Raw genomic sequence first — 19,900 nt, forward strand, 5'->3', positions numbered from 1 at the left:
CAGTCACTTCGACCACAGCCGTCCCAGACTTCCAGTTGCCTGCTCTGCTCTGCAGATCGCCGCACCTCTCCATCAGCGCTTGCACCAATGCATCAGCTTAAAAAGAAGAACCCAATCCTCGTTACGCATGAGCACTGTTGGTTATTGATTGAAACAAGGGGTTTGTGCTGTCTTGTGTCTTATTAGCTTCAGTGCTGCTCCATGGGATGATGCCTTCTTGCATTTTTTGTGCGTGTAACTTGTATGGCACCCATCTCAGTGACTCACCAGCCAGCCTGTGATCCCGCTAGGGATCCCGTAGCTTATTTGCCCAGAGGTTGGGAAGGCTTGCCATCAGGCTGTGATCTTGTGGGGCTAAATGGAGGATTGTTTTCTGGTACAAGGGGGTGAATTATCTGCAGCTGTGGCTTGAGAAGCATTGCTGGGGTCGGTGGCCTTAATCTCTCTCATGCCCATAGCTTTTGCCGTGCCAGCTCAGCTGGTAAAAGAACTCGGGCAGCAGTACCCTGCCCATCCCTGTGGCATGTGTGCATCCTGGCCGTTGTTCTGAAAGCTGGGTTGTGTCTTTAGAAAGAAGACTCTACTAAGTTTGCTGTGCTTTAGACCTGTAGCAGCTAGATAAACCAGTTCAGGCCTCTGTTTGGAAAGCGATACCTCATAAAGTAGAAAGCAAAAGTATCTAGAAATAAATGTCACTGACTTCAGGGGAAAAAATGCTTATTTCTGAAATGAAATCTCCATTTAGAAGTTTTAACAATATGTAGTTGTGTTTCTTTAATTCCAGATCCTCAGTAGAGCCCATAAATGTTTTCCATATGTTAGCAAATAAATTTCTCCTGTCTTGTACATTATAAATCGTCCTCTCAAGAGATGCAATCTGAGTAAGACTAGCCATCCGTTCTGTCTCCGTTGGGGGAAACATTGTCTTTGCAATGGTCTGAGACTGTTGTTTGTCTTCATCCATCTAGTTTGCATCTTCAGGCTTCTTTAATTAACAGTCACTTCAGAAGTACCTTTTAATAAGGTCCAAATACATTCTGTAGTTCTTCAGCCACAGCATTTGCCATATAACTGAGTTCTTGTGCAGAATTTTTCCTTAATCTACACTTTTACTTTCAATTACAGATAATAATCCCACATGACCATGAAGTGAAAAATGTGAATTGAGTCCAAGGAAAGAAAGGTCAATGTCTTCCAGAGTCTGCAGAGTGCCTGAAATGGTCTCTTTTAGCAACCCACCCGAAAAGCAGAGATGTTCATTCTGAAACCTTATGACCAGTTCAGCTGAAATGCTGCTCATGTGTTTTTCAGATAAATCCGCAGCCTTGTGCCTGCTTTAGTGCTAAAGACAAGACACCCACTGGCAGGAGGAGCAACGGCTCCCATGTCTGTTCTGCTTTGTGAACCTAAAAATGACTGCAGTCCTCTTTTGGCTTAAGGGGAGCGGGAGGGAGAAAACAAAGAAACCCAACCTTACTAAGTCTGATGTTCATGTTACAATGATAGATGTTCCGTGTAATTAATAATTTTAAAAATACGATTTTTTTGTTGTTGTTGAAAATGAGACTGACAGAATTTTGCAGATGGAAGAGTGTGGCTGAGCTACAGGTTTGGGTTTGTGGACATACAGGCGCAGACCGCTGCTTCTCTTGGAGACTTTATGGGGTCCTGGCTAAAAGCTTCCTTGCCTCTGTTCCCCAGCTACAAGACAGGGAAAATACTCTGCTCCTTCACTAAACTGAATGGATTTTGCTGCCACCATGATTACCCCTGGCTTTCTCTCCGCATTTCACTGCTGTGGGTAAGCAGGATCCTGCTGCTGGGCTTCTCGCCCACGACCTCCAGACTGGCATTTTCCCCTTGGGGCTGCATGCTTGGAGGGATCCTGCACCCCTCGTGCCCCTTTCTCAGCCCAAAGTCCTACTGCTCCTGTGCCTGGGGACATTAGGGCCAGGAGGCTTGTCCTGTGGCGTGGATGCTGCTAGCAGTCCTGGAAGGGATGGCTGCAGCCGAGCGGGTCGTGGCAGCTGTTAACGTTACAGCCCTCTTTGCATCTCTTCTGGTTTCATAATTAAAAAAACAGATTTCTCCTTGCTGCCTTTCCATGAAACCTTTTCCCTACTTTCATCTCCCATGTGGGCCTCAAGTGTGTTACAGCCTCACTATTAAAATTTATAAGATTTATGTTAGTTAGATAAACACTAAATCTAACTTTTCTTGCTGGCTTGGTCGTTTCACGTTCAGATGGTTCTTTTAAAGAACCACTGTATCTCTTTTTCTTTAAAGTAGATATGTGGAGACCCAGCCCAGTCGCTTTGGATGACTGTACTTATAAATTCTTGTGAGCTCTGTGTAAGGCTGGAGCATCCCTCATCCCACCCCTCTGCGGAAAACCATGTTGCTGAGCATAGAGAAGCACCGAGCTGCAAGATTTATACCTTTCATGAGTTGCTCTCGGGGAATGAGGAGCAGCAAGAGCTTGCTGTTGCCTTTTTCTTAAGGCTGAGATAGGGTAACAGAAGGGAAAAGCTTCTTTTGGAGGTGCAGAGCTCTGTCTGGGGGTGGTGGGGTGTGGTGCTTAGGTTGTCACTGCGAGCAAATCCGCCTTGTTTGTTCTGTAAGGCTGAGCAGAGCGATTAGGGACCCGTCACAGCAGTAGGGTTGGGTGGCATTACCTGGGTTATTCTTCCTGCTCAGCGATGCACGGACGGCAGAAGGGTTCATTGCTCCTACCCACATCCTCTGATGTCTGGATTTGGGGCTGGTGTTGTAAACCACAGCTATTCTCATCCAGATTAAAAAAGAAATGCTTGCCAAGAAGGACGAAATTCACACACAGATACCAGCAGGCTCAAATATATATATTAAAATACATATTAAAAAATAAATCTTCCCTGGCTTAAATGAAGAGAAATGAACTGGACTCGGACTCCTGCTGTTTTTCATAGCTGGGTGCCTCAAGCTGTGTGCAGCGCTCTGCACATCGCAGTCCTGCACGTGCACACTCAGCGTTACACCGAGGCAGCCACCATTTATCACATCAGAGCACAGCTTGCGTTCTTCTTGCTTCTGCCCTGTGAAATCTGTCTTGATTTCTTCCAGCAGACCCACTACCAAGGTAGCTGGGGAGTCTGAAGCTATCGGTGTATCTGTAGGTCTTTTTTTTCTTCCTCCCTTTAATCGCCAGGGTATTTCAGCTTCTTCATGGAGGAGTTTCTATGCTGGGGGTCAGGAGACCCTACTGAAATAGTGAAAAAGTCCTCGATTCCAAACCGTTTTAAAACCAGATTCTTTTATGCTTTTTTTCTGCCTTTCCTCAGGTTGACTTTGCCTGTAATGAATTTCTGTCAGTCCAGGGGAACAGACATTGACACCTGAAGAGATTTTTCAGTAGGGAAAATCAAGTGGAAAGTTTTTGCTGCTGTCATAGTCAAAGGTTTCTGTAACAGTGTGCTTCCCTCTTTCCTCCAGGACCTCCTATTTCTCCGAAGTGTCACTGGAAATTAATGCATTTATTTCTTATTCTTATTACAAATACAAGCAAGTTTTACTTTTGACAGTAATCCGCTACGGTTGTCCCTGAGACAGAGGTGTCACCCGGAATGGCAGCTGCTCTTTTCTTCGGTCCTTCAAAGCCATAATTACTGTCTTCACCCTATGAGTTGTCCTTGTTTGCTCAAAGCCTCTATTGTGGGCAGAAGGAAATACAAAAATTGCTGTGGCGTGGAAGCTGTGGAGATAGGCTTTACATGAAATCTGTTTATTCTTACGTAAACTGCAGATTCATGATATGAAAATGAAGAGCTAAGGTGAGCTGATGGGAGAGATAACCATGGCGTAGATTTGAAACCTTGCTTTCTTTGAAAGAAAGGAGGGGGAAATAGAGGTCTTGCACAATTTCTGCATTGCTTTATTGTATTTATTGCATTACTTCTTGCTTTCAGGTCACTCTCTGGTGGGAAAACCAGGCTTTTGTTGCTAGAGATCAGTTACCAAACGCGCTGCGCTTCAGTTTAAGGCTTTAAAAAATTAATGTTTTTTGTTTGTTTGTTTGTTTTTGTTTTGTTTTGTTTTTTCTTTTAATTAACCAACCTGCATCAGCCTGGTTATTCACCACACACAGTCTTCAGATGCCCACGTCCTTTGCAAGGACTGCACTACCTGTCTCTTTAGCAGCCTGGACGAGGGAAGCGGTCCTTCGTGGTGAATAGCAGCCTGCTCGGAGCCCGTAGCATTTGGGGCGTGTATGCATGAAGACAGGCGAGGAGCATCTGTTGTTCAGGAACAAATTATTAAGCAGATAATATCCATATTGAGCTCTCCTGAGCCTTGCTGTCGTGTAGTTTTTATGCAGCTAATTATAGCGGTGATGTGGATGTGTCAAACTGCTTTGCTGAGGGTAAGCAATTTCTCTTGTCGCAATTCTTTCTCTAAAGACTGTTTTTATAGTGTGTTTTCTGGCTCTGTACCGTTCCCACATCCAAACACAGTTGGGCCTGCAGTGGGATTGGGATATATCCTGCAGGAAGCTGAAATCTGATCTTCTGCTACGATGGAAGTTTCCTTATAGCTGCATCTTGCCAGAACTTGTAAGTGCTGTACTTTGTGCACCAGTTAGGGATGGGTTGTTGCTTAGCTTGCCCTTTTTCCCTTGCTCCAGCAGTTCAAAGGAGAATTTTATTTTATTCTGTTTTAAACACTCCTGTGCTTAAATGATGACAGGGTGGCATAGGTAAACGTGCCAGCTCTTTCAGTATCACACTCAATTCAATTCTTTTGTTGCGTATGACCAGTCTCACATTCATTTGAGTGATCTCCAAGCTTCCAAAAGCTTGTTTTCTTGTAACAAGCACTCACTGGAGGCTTCTGGAGGAGAAGGGCCAGCAGCAACCTGCAGGTAGGATTTGTTGTCTGAAGGTGAATCAACCAGTGCCGTGCTAGCTGGAGTTTGGAGCTAAGGAGTTGTGGCTCTGAGCGCATCGCAGCACCGTTTCACACTTGCAATCAGCTAGCTGAATGTTTGTCTTCCGAAAAATAATTTGGCTGCGTAGTAATGTACTTGAACTATGTGATGAGTTAAAGTGTGAAGCTGTTTACGAGCGCCTTCCCTTTTAATTCATCTGCAGCCGAACGTTTTAGTGCATTGGTGTGCTTAAAGCACAGACGTGTCGGAAACAAAACATAGGCAAGCTGAAATCGCCCTGTCTTAATGTGCAGTGAAATGGAGGGGGGAGAGATGGATTTCTTTCTTCTTTTTTTTTTTTTTTTAATATATTTTAAAGCATCTTTTTAACCTGGATCAAGCATATTGATCAGATTTAGCCACATGGTCCCATGGGTAAAGTGGGGAGCCTTGGGGAGACATCAGCCAGTGGCACAGCCCAAATTGCTGTCCCTGGGTGCCCTTGGAGGTGGGCTTTGCTCTCCCAAGGACCTGGGCATTGCTGGGCTGTAGCGGAGGATGCGGTGTTGGCAGAGCCAGCTGGGGTTTTATTTTAAATAGTCCACACCTGAGTGCAGCATCTTTAAAATTGGGAAAAGAGTGGCAGTGAGGAAAGTTCCTTTTTCATTATTTTTTTTCTGCTTGATTTCTATTTATTTTTTTTCTCCCAGGGAATGAAAGAGAAGCGTGCGGTGAATTTCCGCTTGCTTTTTGCAGTGTGTGTGGAGGCTGCCGTGCCGTCTAGAAGGGCAGTGAGCGCGCTGAGATTTGACCTTTGGGGAAGGGAATGTGCAAACATGCCAACCTGCCCCGTGTCTGTGGCACGCATGTTTTTCCTCCCGGTGCCGCGCTGGTCAAGGTGAACCAGGCACTTAGCGGGGAGTGTTTTCCAGTACAGCCTGTCTCCGGCATGATCGCAGCGCAGAGGATTGGCGTATCTCAGCTTTTCAATGGACCTTTACAAAGCGAGGCTGAGGCCTCCTGATTTTAGCCTTGCTTTTCTTCAGCATTACGTACAGGAGCGTAGGAGGGGGACCTGCTTCAAGGCGAGAAGCCCGAGAGGAGCATGGAGAGTTCCCCCAAACTTCAGCACCGTACACGAGACGGCAGCCGAGGGATGCAGCTCCCAGTGCTGCTGCAAAGCTCCTGCCGTTTCCCATTTGTGTTTTAAAAAAAACGCAGCAAAATGAGCAAAAAGCAGGGACACTGGCTGATTTCGGGTGTCTCGAAGGCAGCAGGCAGAATGCAAAAAAAAACCAGGGTGCAAGCACGGTCGGGAAGAAGCAGCTTTGGCTGGCGGGCGGCGCGATGACTGACAGCTTCCTGCACCGCAGCGGGACGGATTAGGGAATCGCCGCCGGGTCTGGATGAAGCCAGGATGCTGGGCCAGGCATCCCAGCTGGCACGGGAGGCAAAGGGGGAAGGCTCCTGCCCCCCGGTGCTGCTGCGCTGGGACCTCGTGTCCCGGTGGTGACAGGAGGAGAGCTGGGTCAGAACCACGGGGCAGACGAGGATCTCGGCGCCGCTTTTCAGGAGAGGGGCTGCCATTTCCACATGCTGTTTCAGGCACAAAAATCTGGTTTGAATCCCATTGTCTCATGTAGCGGGCATGGGAAAAAAATAAAGGAAAGGGGGGGAAAAAATGCGGAGAGTTCAAGCTGCTTGGAGCGTGCGCCCGCGTTTTGCTAAGTCTAACCATAGTTTGGTTTCATCCTCTCGATTTTATTCCTTTTATTATTTTCTTGGAGAGCTCGCAAAGAGGAAGGAGGAGTTTGGGAAAGCTAAACAATGCAATGTGCTCTTCCATGAGGCTTCCAGAATGATTGTTCCTTTAAAGTGACAGGCTCCCCCCTTTTAAAAAGCGAGGAATAAAGAAAATCCTCCGATGGACAAAAAATATCCAGCATGATGACACCACCCTCGCCCCCAGGCATGTGGTGGTTGCTGCTGGGGATGACCAAAACCGTGCCACGGACTACAAAAGCCCCGGGAGCTCGGCGTGGACCTGTGCCCAGCGCTGAGATGCGCCGTAAACAACTGCATCTCGATAGCCCTGTTCCCTTCCCTCACCTGCCTAATGTGTTTTGCCAAGGGTCTGCTCTCCCTGCGCCTCGTAAATATTTTATGGAAATTAAATCAGAAGTGATTAGGGCGAGCAGTTCATCTGTCTCTGGCTCTGTCTGCGAGGAGGGAAGGCAAGGCAGGAGTCAGTACCACCGCATTTTTAAGCGGAGCCTGACATATTTGCAGTGCATGTGAAGAGGGTATTTTAAAAGTTTGCATCAGCTGTTGGGTTCTATTTTGGGGATGGATTCCAGCGAAAATAACGTGGATGCTCATAACTGTGTGAATAAATGACCCCTAACTGCTTTCTTAAAATATCGTATCAGTCTGCTGTGGGAAGTCTGCGTTTAACTGTTTTTTCTCCTCTGTTTGCATCTGAGCGTGTTGCATAGGAGGAGCATGCTTAGAGGGTAAATGTTTAATTTCTACGTAGCAAAGACGTGAACAGCTCAGGTGCACTGATCCTTGCGGCTCAGCTAGTCCAGTTTTTGTTAGCACTCCCCCTCCCCGGTCCTATTTTCCCCCTCCCTGGGCATTTCAGCGTGGAGGAGCTGGGATTCAGCAGCGAGCTGCGTGCAGCCATCTGTTCCCGGCTGCCCTGCGAGCCGCGCAGGCTCTCGCCATCCTCTCTGTGCATGCATTGCTCAGCACACCCATCTGGAGCAATGGTGCCTTGCTCCAGACACCCATCTCTGCCCCCTAGGCCACCTTGAGAGCCTCCTGTGCCGTCAGGACACAAGCCTCTACGTGTGGTGAGCTGGGCTTGGGGCGAAGATCCAGCCAGAAAAGTGCTTTAAAAATACAGCTGGAGAGATTTGGGGCTGGATTCTTGTGGCTCCTCAGCCACATAATGGGACCGATGGGAGGGAGAAGGGACTGTCACCTCCCCGTGGCAGTGTGGCCCCATGCAGACCTCGGTGGCCATCTCTCGTGGCCTTAGAAGAGGATCAGCTTCAGCAGCGTGGCTAATGTTACTTGTTATGGGAGGGAGGCCTCGCTAATCTTCGCGGAGTTGTAGGAACACAAATACTGGGCAGCTGATCATCCCGGCAATGCTGTGATCTGCACCAGGAGGTAATTTCCGAGGCGTGAAAAGATTTGTGGAGCCCTCTGTGCTAAAAGGAAAAGCCTGCCTCTGTCCCTAGCTGGTCGTAAGCAACCAGTTGGTTTAAACAGCTCCTGGGTTTTAAGAGGACTTCTTTTTGTCCGCCCAGCGCTGCCTCTGCTGCCTTGTATCTCGGCAAGCGGTGAAACAGAAAAATCTCGCCGAGGTTTCCCCCGTAGCACACCTGATGGCTCGCCACATCGCTTTAGCTGTGCCTGACTCACATGTGTTCATCGTGGACCTGGGAGCCAGTCGTTCAGCCACATCTGTGGAGCACGCAGAGCTGACCCGCGGTGCCAGAAGCGGGTTTAGCATTAGCTTAATGGAGATGATCTCGTGCGCAGAGTCCTTGTAAATGTTCCTCAAGTTTTGCTGACTTAAAGGCAGCACAGCCACCGGGATGTTTCTGGCACTCAGTGCTCTAACCGCAGAAGTTTAAAAAATAGAAAAAGGTAGCAGTAAAGCTAGCTGGCTTTCTGCACTTGATATTGGTATTTGTGTAAATGGGGACTAGGAAGCGGTCCAAACGTTTGAGAAATTATAGTCCTGCTCTGGTGTAAGAAAATCTGAATCCGTGCTTATTGTAAGAGCTGCGTATGGCCAATTTGTCTTCGAGCCGTACTGGAACATGATCTAACGCGAAGTTTTTCCTGCAGGCTCTCTGTTAGGATTAGGACTGGATGCAGCTCTCGTGATCCTCAGTGGAGAAGAGCTTCAAGACTTTTTCCAAAATGCATAGAAGCTGCTTTCTCAAATACAACTGCTGTCTTTAGTAAAAATTGTCCTCTGTGATACGAAACAAGCAGAAATTGGACACATGCTTTTTTTTTTTTTCCTTGGATTTGTCTTGTCAGGACAAAGTAAAATCTTGTGGTCAGGAGACAGAAATCTAAAATCTTACAGATTCTTCACGATGAAGCTTTTTCTTCCTTAATACCTGGGTAAACTTAGCCCTGCTTGAAGTGGGCTCTCTTGAACACACAAGGACAATTCAGAGATGAATTAAAAATATGAAATCTTTTTCTAACTTTCTTGAGTAGAGAGCAATTAGAGACAAAAACTAAAAATTTTGCTCTTCCCTCTCTGTGACTTTCAGTAGCGACCATGTCCCTTAAGGCTTAAAAATAAAAGCTGGAGGGGAAAGGAAAGAAATGTTCTTGCAAGATTAGGCTGAGGGAGTACTGGGAGACTATATTTTATCTTAATTTCTTTGGAAAGGTGGAAGTTTCGGTGCCGTGTGTCCAAAATAGCTCTCAGACTTCCTCTTTGTGAAGTTCATAAACAGCGGAGGCTCTGCAGATAAACCTCAGAGTTGAGCGTAGGTCCGTACCGTTCACTTGCTTCACCATTTCAGACTTTTATCATTTTTCCTTTCCGTATTGATAGCGCAGCTGTGTTTTCCCTTTTCTCCAGCAAATGGGAAGGGCCCTGCTCACTTGTGCTGGGGCTCCCGAGCACAACTGCACCTGGGCAGAGCACACAAACAACGGGCTCCAGATGATGGGGAGGATGCAGCTTGTCGCATGTCTGTTTTCCAGGCTCATCCCTAAGCCATGAATTAGTGATGGAGCTGGGTTTCTCGTACTGGGGATGTCTTTTCAGATGATCAGACATCAAGCAGGCCCCCCATTAGCCTGTGTGGGCTTCCCAAAGTGAAAGCAGCAGGGTTGGCAGCTGAAGAATGCCTTGGCAAAGATGAGACCCACCGAGTTTTGCATTTCCACGTGGGGCACAGACAGACCCCATCAGATTGGGGTGGTTCAGAAAGGCAGCTTGCATGGCAGTGGGAGAGAAGCACAGCAACGTGTGGCAGCGAACAGCAGGTTAACTCGCAGACAGACAGCTTCTGCTGTCGAAAGGCCAGGCTGGCACAGTTTTCCAATTACTTTAGAGCCATCCATTACTTGCAAAATTGCTTGTTCAACATCATGATACTTCTATTCCCCATCGCCTTCCCTACCTCGTGGAGCCATTAAAATCCTAGAGAAAAAGCAAATCACCTTGTTTGACCCACAATTAATCTTGACAGCAGACTTGGTAATGCTTTAGCTGGCTGAGAGCACTTCTAGAAGTTGCAAGCAGCAGAGCTCCCATAAATTCCCTCAGGCAACTGATTTCTGACAAGCCGCTTCATAAGTTGGAGATGGATCTGTCTTCTTTTTCCTGGCCACCCCGGGTATTGCACCACAAGGGGTGAAACTATTCTGCGAAGCCATTAGAGGCAAGGTGATCTGTCCAGTTCAGTAGCTGGGAAATGGGGGAAGGGGAAAGCTTTCTTTTTTTTTTTTTCATCTGTTTTTATGATAGATGCTTATCTCAGAATATTACTTAAGCACCTGATTAGCCAGCCGTTCTTGTGTAACAAATCCATTTCAATGAGAAGTAAACTGCAGTAAATGATTAACATAATCTTCTTTACTAATGACTAGGGATTATTTTTTTTTTTAATTTAATGAGTCACTTCTTAAATTCTGAGAGGGAAACAGGGGCCAGGGACACTTTTTCTTTTTAGTGATCGCAGTACAAGCATTTGTGTGTAGAAAAGGAGTGTTTTCTCTCCAAGTGGCCGTATCAAACATGCGGTACATGTGCTCGCCTAGATATGTTCAGCTCACTCGCAGGAGGAAATGTGTAGCACGGGTTTTATAAAATTGCTATTATGGTCATGATTAATGATTTTGTTATCCGAGCAGCGAAACCACAAGGCTTCGCGACCGCCATAGCAATCACAAAACTCTGGTACGTGCCGCACAAAATTCTCTAATTGTGCGTTGAGGGCATGTTGAAACGGCGTTTCTTTGCGGACTCGCTGTTCCAACAGCTTTAGGTTTGGGTTCATTTCTCTTCTGTGGCTACCGGGCATGTTTTCAATAGTTCCCCTGAAAAAAAAAAATATTTGGAACCAGATTGGTTTCAACTGGCTTTGGGGAAGACAGTGTTTCTCTGAGAGACCAATGGTTGATAGCCTGGCTCTGGAGGAGACAATGCCTTTTCTAGATTTATTCCCATAGGCAAGTGTGTTGTATTTGGGTGACCTGCAACAAACCTCTCGTGTCTCCCACTCTGTCATCCTCCCCCAAATTTTCACTGCAAATCCCAGCCCAGTCTTGTGTGGGGCAGGAATTGCTCTCTGCTTCCACCACGGGCTACGTCCTTTTCTTGGAGGATGTGTCTGACTGTCACCAGGTTCAGATTTAGTCGTGGTTGAGCGGTGCTAAGGAAACAGACCAACTTTCAGGGCTTGAGCATCATACCTTTGATCCTTGATTGCTTTCTGAGAGCTTCCATGTGGCTTCTTGAACCCAGCTGTAACCCTGGGATTTGTCAGAAATACTTCCCCCTGTTTGAGGCTTATCTGAGCATGTCCCACTGAAGGCCTTGTGTTCTTCTCTTCTGAAGAATACCAGAAGGATAATCACTTCCTACTCTCCTTGCCCATGGGGCTCCTGATGCTACAGACTTCTTCCCTTCCCATCTTCATGTTCCCTCCCATCATTTCTTTTCCAGGCTGGACAGACCTCCTCTATTTAGCTAACCAGTATTCAGAAGCCACCCCAGGCCTCTGATTGTCCTGACTATAGCACTGGGAGCTGCTGTTTTTTAACCCCAAGACCTCTGTCCTGAGCAGCAATAGCTGTTTGATAGTACATCACTGCACGTGTCAGATCAAGGTGTTCTCATCACTTTACATATTAGTGATAATTAGCTTTTTTTTTTTTTTTTTAGCATCTCAGCATTATGAGATTCTTAAGCGAATTTTCAGGGTCAGCTTTCATTTTTACTTCCCTGAATAACTAAAGTGTCATGAGAAGGTTTTGTCTTCTTGCTGTTCACCCTGTTTTCAGTTTATTTATGAGTACACTCAGCAGCACAAGTAGAGGCCTGGGGGCTTCACTGGAGACCTTCTGCTTGGGACGGACAAATATTTCTCCCTCTTACATCCAAATCTTCAACCCATTTGTTCCTATGTGTTGAAGGCCTTATTTTTTCTTCAATGGAAGCTTGAAGCTTTGGTGAGGGATATGTTTTTTGGAAAGTAGCAGTGCTTATTTCAGCTGACAGTCAGCAAGGTGAGGCAGCAGATACTGCGTCTGTCAAGCAGTTTCCTTCAGCCTCACCATCCAGGAGGCAGCATGAACTTTTTTCCAGAAGAGTGAACAGAGACCTGGGCTCGGAGAGCCTGCTTTCTACCTTTCTGGGTGCTCGGAGCAAAGTGTTTGTGTTGGCAAAGTGCCCCTCTAATCTGAGGACATTGAACGTGGAAATGAAGCAATTTTTAATAAGGTTAATGCGGAGGCCTGAGCCGCAGCTTCTTTGGTATGCTGCAAACAGGTTTTGTAGCCATGTCAACACATGTGGAGCAGAGGCCCGGTCGCCCTGCTGGGTCTGAAGGAGAAGGAGGTGTGGAGCAAAGCAAGGGCAGATAAGGATCCGGCTAGATAGAAATCGCTCCAGCCTCTCTTCCAGTTGCCTGTTGCAGAAATGAGGCCTTCCCAGCGAGGCCGTGCACGCATCCAGCAAGCATCACGCTTCTCGGAGGGCTGGTTACAGCCCCCAGCTGCCCCACAAGGGATTATCTAGCAGCTACATCCACTTTGGGACTTCTTTTTCCATCTAGGAGGGCGAGAGGGTTGCAGGCCAACGTGTGCCACCTACTCCAGTTCAGTAAGTTTCCCAGGCTTCATTACGTTGACCATGAGCACCCACGATGTTTTTGGAGCGTACCCACGAAAGGCTTGTCCCAGCAGGGCTCGGCTGCAATTCCAGTGAAGGTGAAGGGTCCTGCTGGCTGGCACAGCACTCTGCTAAGCCCTGCCTCCTTTTTGGCTCATGACAGTCAAAGTTTAACTTTAAGAGCATGCTACAGGGTAAAACTACCCGGAATCTGGGGTGTGTGCCTTTCTGTTGTTGTTCTGAGAAGCTGAAATTACAGCTCTGCATCAGTCTGCGCCACACGCCGCGCTGCGGAAAGGTACTTGTAGGAGGCGGCTGTTGTAACTAAATCCTAACCCTCCTAAGGAAGGTTTTCAAAATATCCTGAAAGCTTAATATTATTTTGAAGTACTTGCTTGTAGAAGCTTCTCGTTTTATTTTGAAGTGTCCCCAGAATGTGCTCGATCCAGTAGGGCTTGAAGTTAGAGGCAGCAAAGTTAGCTTAGAAGTGCTTAAACCCCAGAAGTGAAGTGTCTTTATCTAGGGAGAAATGAAGACTAGGCTGATGAACCATTTAAATAATAATAGTAAAAAAATGAATACCAGTGCAGTTGCATTTTATAGGTGTTGTTAACATATCTTAAGACTTGTTCTAAGTACTTTTTTTTTATTATAAAAAAAAAAAAGGAAAGAAAAAACAATCCCACATGAATTAAAAGTCTGTTCACAAGGGGTGGGTCAGACATTCAAACTCATCCTGCTTGTTGTACGTCTCGGATAACCCAGCCTGACTTTACATTACGCTGCAACCAGATCTGTGTATTTGCTTTCAACAAAATAAGCTGGCAGTTCAGTGCCTTTAAGTGCTATGCCAGTTAAAGTGGTTCGACACATACTTTGTGTTGTAGTGCTTTAAGGTGTGCTCAGCTCTGGACAGAGCCTTGCGAGGCGTTGTTTTCAGAATAAACAAATGGCCACAATGACTGGTCTTGTATTCTCGGAGTAAGAGACATGTTTAGTACAATTCATTGAAAAATAATATTTAGAGAGTGCATTCTTGACGAGGAGAGAAGGTTTTTCAGGTAAAACCAGTCTTCTGCCAGTGTTGATATAACTACCTTCCTCTGTTGGGGTTGTCTTTCTGCTAACTGCTGTGGAAAATGAAAACGTCTCCATTGGACTTGTCTTAGCCGCAGCCACAGCTTGACAGTTGAAGGGGGATGGAGATTTTTCTTAGTTCAAGGCACCAGTATTGCAATTGATGTAATTGCAACGTTACAGCCTTTCTGTCAACAGCAGTACTGATGTGTAAAAGGAACCATCGAGAGGGTGCTCATGTAACAGCCGTCCTCTGATATTTGTGGTAATCTGAAAAAGTCTAACCAACGTATGAAAAGAATTAATGGGCAAAAATCCTGAATGCCTGGATATTGGATGGAAGGTATTTTAACCAAGGAAGGGCTATGGAGAAGGGATGGCTAAGACTGGTCACCTGCTGTGCATTTCTCTAATAATAATACATTATTATAATACATAAAGAAAATAAATACATTAAGAAGCTGCAGGTATTGGCAGCAGCATATTATTGCATATTTTGCCGTTTCATGATTGTTACTGTGTAATGATATAATAATTAATCTAAAGAAAGTGAGCACTATGAGGCAGGAGTGTATAAAAATAAAAGGAACATTCATTGCACATTGGAGATTAGTGACAAAAGGAGATGAAAAAAATGATTTTTAAAGGAAAGCTGATAAAGTAGTCTGTGATGAACTGGAACTCAGCAAGTGTTTGGAGAAGAATGCATAAAGAAGTTTTTATCTTAATGGGACTCCTGAAGATTAACAAAATTACCAGATTTTTTTCAGTCCTGAGTGTGCATCAGGACTTAAACTCCTTCAAATGATGCAATCATTTAACCTTGTACTTCTAGTGTGAATGTTCGCCATCCTGCGGTGCCCAGCACAACAAATAATATGCCAAACGAATACGAGTGGTGTTAGTGAATATGTCACCGGTAGGCTATGGCACATTTAATTTTTCCATGTGTGTGGCAACACACTTTACGGCCTGGCAACAGATCTGCCTCTTTCAAGAACTTTGTGAAACCTGATGAAGCTGCCTGCTGTCAGGTGTTGCCAATATTGCAGGTGTGTGCGAAGTCAGTGAGTGGCAAAACACTTCTTTTTAATACTGCGTGCTGCAACAGCTGAATGTGTGACAAGTTTTTTCCCCTTTCCATTTAAAACAGAATGCTACAGATAGCTCCTCCAACTCCTCTCAGAAAAGGGAACAGCCCGTGCGAACTCTGGCTTCTCCGGCATCCAGCGAACATCGAAGAATTTGCACTCGTGGACACCTTCACGACCATTATAGTTCCGACCACTACCATCTAGAACAAGTAAGGTTTCTGCCTCTGTTAGCTGTTAGGACATAAAGGACTGTCTCTGTCATTAGCTAAGTCTGTGGAGTGTTTGGTTCCGCCCCCATCCCTCAGAAGATCCCCATTCCTGTCTCCTTCTCAGTTAGTTTTAGTTTTAAGTGTCTGTTTTCTGTCTGAAAGTTGGACTATGGGGGAAAGCCAAATGCTTACTCTGCTTCTCCTACAGATAGCGGGGCACTTTGTGAAGATGCACTGATCTGTTAGCTTGTTGGGTGTGTTTTATTAGTCAAAACACACCAAAGCGTGTACAAAGAACAAAATTGTTCAATAACTTGCTTTTCATTAAGCAAGGAGAAAGTAATTGCTCATTGAAAATTGAACTTATTTATATTTTCTCCATCCCTGCTTCCACAGTCAGCACCACGATCGTACCGGCACGTCAACTTTCCGGATGACGATGAGGAGATAGTACGCATCAATCCTCGGGAAAAGATTTGGATGACTGGATATGAGGACTATCGCCATGCCCCAGCGCGAGGAAAGAACTTTGATCCTGATGACATGGACTCCTACGTACGTTTTGCCAAAAGTGAGGCCTCAAAACACGAATACACTTATCCTTATGTAGACAACTCAGACTTTGACCTGGGTGAAGATATCAAGGGTGCTGTGATAAAGACTCAACCCGTCAAATTCAAGCCCAGACGGAAGGAGGATGGTGAGAGGTCGCGGTGCGTGTACTGCAGGGACATGTTCAATCATGAGGAGAACAAACGGGGTCAATGCCAGGATGCTCCAGACCGCGTCAAGACTTGCATCCGTCGAGTGAGCTGTATGTGGTGCGCAGACACTATGCTCTATCACTGTATGTCCGATCCGGAAGGAGACTATACAGATCCTTGCTCGTGTGACACCAGTGATGAAATGTTTTGCCTCCGGTGGATGGCCCTTATCGCCTTGTCTTTCATTGCTCCATGTATGTGCTGTTACTTGCCGCTTCGGGCTTGTCACCACTGTGGGGTCATGTGCAGGTGCTGTGGTGGAAAACACAAAGCTGCTGGATGACTACAGATGAGTTCAGAGTGCTATGTTTTTCCTGTAGTTCAAGGAACACGTTGGTTTTTGAGCATTAAGATCACTTATTTTGATGCAGCCACTGTGCCCAACAGCATCCAGAAACCACCAGTTTGGATCACTTTACATTTGATCGTCTGGGGCTCACACTGCATTGATTTGCTCATCAAGTGTTCTAACTAACTAACGTACAGCATAGACTTTTGTATTATTAATCTGTAATCAAACAGACTCTCTTGTACATGTTTATATTATTTTTTCAGTTAAAATGAGTTTGAGAAAAGAACTGCTTTAAATGGTGGTGGATTGTAGAACATCTCCAGGTTGTGTCCGTTTTGCCTCTGCTTGCTCGGTACCATCAGTGCATTAGCAAGTTTTGGCATTTCTCAAAACAGGGTGGTATAGTGAATGAAATCTCACTTGGAAGATATTTTAACTTGCCGTCAATTTATTGTGTGTATAGAAGGTGTGCTAGTAACAAACTTGTACCACAACACAGTATTTCTGTCACTGGTTTTCTTTTATTTTGTTTTTTTGTTGTTGTTGTTCTATTTTCCAAAGCCAAAATAGCCATCTAAGCTGCAGTTTCTCTTCTAGAGTCCATCGTCATTTCCTTCAGCAAACATCTTAAATTATTTCTCTGTTCTTAAAGTTCTATGAACAGAAAGCAAGGCTCAGTTACCATAGTCACATAACCATTGAGAATCTGGTAGTTCTCCTTACCTGTAATCATTTCAGACCACTACTTGAAAGGGAAACTTAAATTTTAGTGTTTTCTTTTTTCCCTAAATAACTTTGGAAAAATAAAACTGTGTTTTCAGAGTTCTGCCTGAAAGAAGGGAACTTCTTCATTAGCCAGCCATGTCATGATTTGAGAATAAAACACTAAGGTTCCAGATGGGGAAAGTTCTTGTTATGCAAAGAATTATTAACAATGCAATGTCAAAAGCACTATTGTAATCCATGGCAATTCTGGGGAAATGCTGCATTAAGTGGTGGATTGTATGGAAAATAGTATTTGTTTATTTTTTTCTGTATAATACATGAGCATGAGAACATACACATCCACAGTAGAAACTACATTTAGCAGTCTAAGCAGGTATTTAAAATCAAAAGCCAGGTTGTTAACCACCACTTTCATTTCCTGACCTATGGTCCCAATCCTCCAGATGCTTACAGATGTCCCAACTTAATGCGTGTGCAACCAGCATTTCTGTGATTCTGTGTGTAGGATTAAGCATGTGAGTCTTTGCAGGAGCCAGACTGAAGTGTCTCCCCCGCTTTCCCCTCCCCAGTTTGCCACCCAGATTTATCAAGTGGATGCATAAGGTGCATACAGCAGGATAAGATGAATTTTTTTTAAATGTCATGTTGTCTTGTGTACAAGGCTTGTAATTAGCTGGAAAAAGAGTATTTTTCTAATATATTACAAGGAATAGCCAAATAATTTTTATTAAAAAAAAAATGATTTAGCGCAGTGAGCTCTAACTAGCATAGTACAATCTGAATACTTTGAGGCAGCTAGGGATTGGCTTGTCAAAGCTGGCACTGCTGTTCCTGCCATAATTTCTTTCTGCAGTAAATTGCCAGTGGGCGCATGTCCTTTCCCTCCCTCTATTGCACATTGACATCAGTCTTAAAAGAGAGGATTTTTTTTTTTTTTTGCCAAATAAATGTAAAAGGAACGCTTGCCATTTTTTCTTGGTGGAATGTCCCAACAGTTCCTCTGAGAGTTAATCACAGCTTTTTAGTAAACCATGAACTAAGTATGCAATGTGCTTATACACTATAGAGTTTGGTAGGCTTAATTTGTAGCAGTTGCTGGGGATCTTTTGGTTGGAAAAAAATGAATGATAATGGAAAAGGGATGGAGTGTTACACTCTTGGTGATGTGTCTGGGTTTGCTGAATGAAATATAAATATTTTGTGCCTAATAGCAGTTGACAAATCTCTCAATGGTGTCTAGTAAACATCAAGCCAGCCTCGAAAAAAATTAATGGAACAACCTTTTCCTTTTATTTCTGTTCTCAGAGTTGTTTCATGTAAACAAACATCTGTAAGATCTTGTCTCTATAAAGCACAACACTACAAAAAGATCTTACAGCTTTTTGTCCGGTCTTGAAGTGCCCCTATTTATTTAAGTAAAGTAGACATACTCCAAGCCTTTCTGTATGTCTGGAAATAAAAGTTAAAAAAAAAAAAAAAACTTTTTTTAATTTTATTTTTTTTATTATTTTTCCTCCCTTCTTCTTCCTCCCTTTTCTCCTTTTGGGTTTTTGTAATACTTGTAGATTTTGCTGCGTGTGTTATTTGGTTTGTGAAGGCAGTGGTGTAAGGGCACAATGATAGAAATGGGTGTTTTTTGTAAATATTTCTCCTTAATTTCCACACTGCTGCTGAACAGTGTGTAGCATTCTCCCAGTCAGCTTTGCAATACTGACATCAATCATTTGAGAGAAATTATTCAGATTTTATTTTTGTATCTGTGGTAACAAAACATTAACCAATTTTTTTTCTGTTGTGGAAAATTTTTTTCAAGCTATTGCTCACATTAACAAATTAAAGTGCCTGAAGCCTCATCATTATTGTATCTATATACTAAAAGTTAAAACCCTGTTGTATTGATTTTTATAAGCCTTTTTACCTCTGTGTAAAAAAATATATATACAAGTGTATGATGTACATTTTAGTTCTTAACTTCTTTTTTTATTGTTTCTAATATGTATGATCAATGTAGCTATTGCTTTAAAATGTACCATGTAAATACAAATACATCATATCAAAATGATGCCGTTTATGGGTTTTGCCTGGCTGGAAAACAAGGTGAAAATTAAACCATGCTGGTAAATACAGGGAAAATTACCAGAGCCACCCTTCCAAGACCTCAGAGTCTCTGAGGGAAAAAAAATGGAGTTAGTTTGCATTTTGAGGTTGTAAATGCTGTGAGCATCAGACACAGGCTGTACTTGCCCAAATGCAGCAGGGAATGAGGGAGTGGGTGTTTTTTTTAAGTGGTTTTGGGTGTTATTCAGGTGTTTTGCATGTTTTTGGGGCGCACCTCAGTGAGTAGGCCCAGCCTGGTGGCTCTGCCTTCCAGAAGGCCCTGGTGGCCATGACTGGGCCTGGGCCTGGGCCGGCACCCTCAGGTGTCACCATCACCCTCTGGGCCTCCACCCCCCACAGCCTCCCACCCCACGGAGGCCTTAAAATATACTTTTTTTTCCCTATTTTAGCCACTATGATGGGAGATAGGGCTGGTGCTGAGGGCCAGCACATCGATGTCCTCCTCATGCCGCCACAAAACCACCCCACTACTTAGAGTAGTCCCAGCACCATGAGGGAAAAGGAGGGTAGGGGGAAAGCAGAGGAAGAAAAAAGCTGGGAGCTGTGGTATTTTTTCTGACATCTTTCCTCCTTCTTTGCACCATTTGCCCCCCATGCTGCCCCAAGGATGAGGGAAGGAGCTGTAATGCCAAGTTAGCCTTGTGGGCACCCAAATCTGTCTGCAAAGCAGTCCACATGGCTGGGCATTTCAGCAGGCTCTGGAGAGCCCTGGAAGGAAAGAGAAGCTCGGCTCATGTCGCAGGTAGCCATGGGGACACGTGGCTCCCGAAAAGGTCATCACTGAAGAGGACACCTTGCTTTTTGAGGGTACATGGTGCAGGTTTGCAAGGCCTGC

At 44.8% G+C, this 19,900-nt stretch overlaps 1 protein-coding gene across 1 annotated transcript in view; it reads left to right on the forward strand.

The window, feature by feature from the left end:
- SPRED2 (sprouty related EVH1 domain containing 2) overlaps window positions 1–19,009 on the forward strand; it is a 60,006-nt gene extending 40,997 nt beyond the window's left edge. Inside the window, exons 5-6 of the mRNA XM_082756898.1 lie at window positions 15,016–15,165; window positions 15,562–19,009. Coding sequence (XP_082613024.1) covers window positions 15,016–15,165; window positions 15,562–16,212 — 801 coding nt within the window. The 3' untranslated portion in view covers window positions 16,213–19,009. The remainder of the gene's footprint in view (window positions 1–15,015; window positions 15,166–15,561) is intronic.
- The last annotated feature ends 891 nt before the right edge of the window (window positions 19,010–19,900 follow it).

This window comes from Aythya marila (genome assembly GCF_965140915.1).
Source record: "Aythya marila genome assembly, chromosome: 3".
In the NCBI taxonomy this organism is placed as follows: Eukaryota; Metazoa; Chordata; class Aves; order Anseriformes; family Anatidae; genus Aythya; species Aythya marila.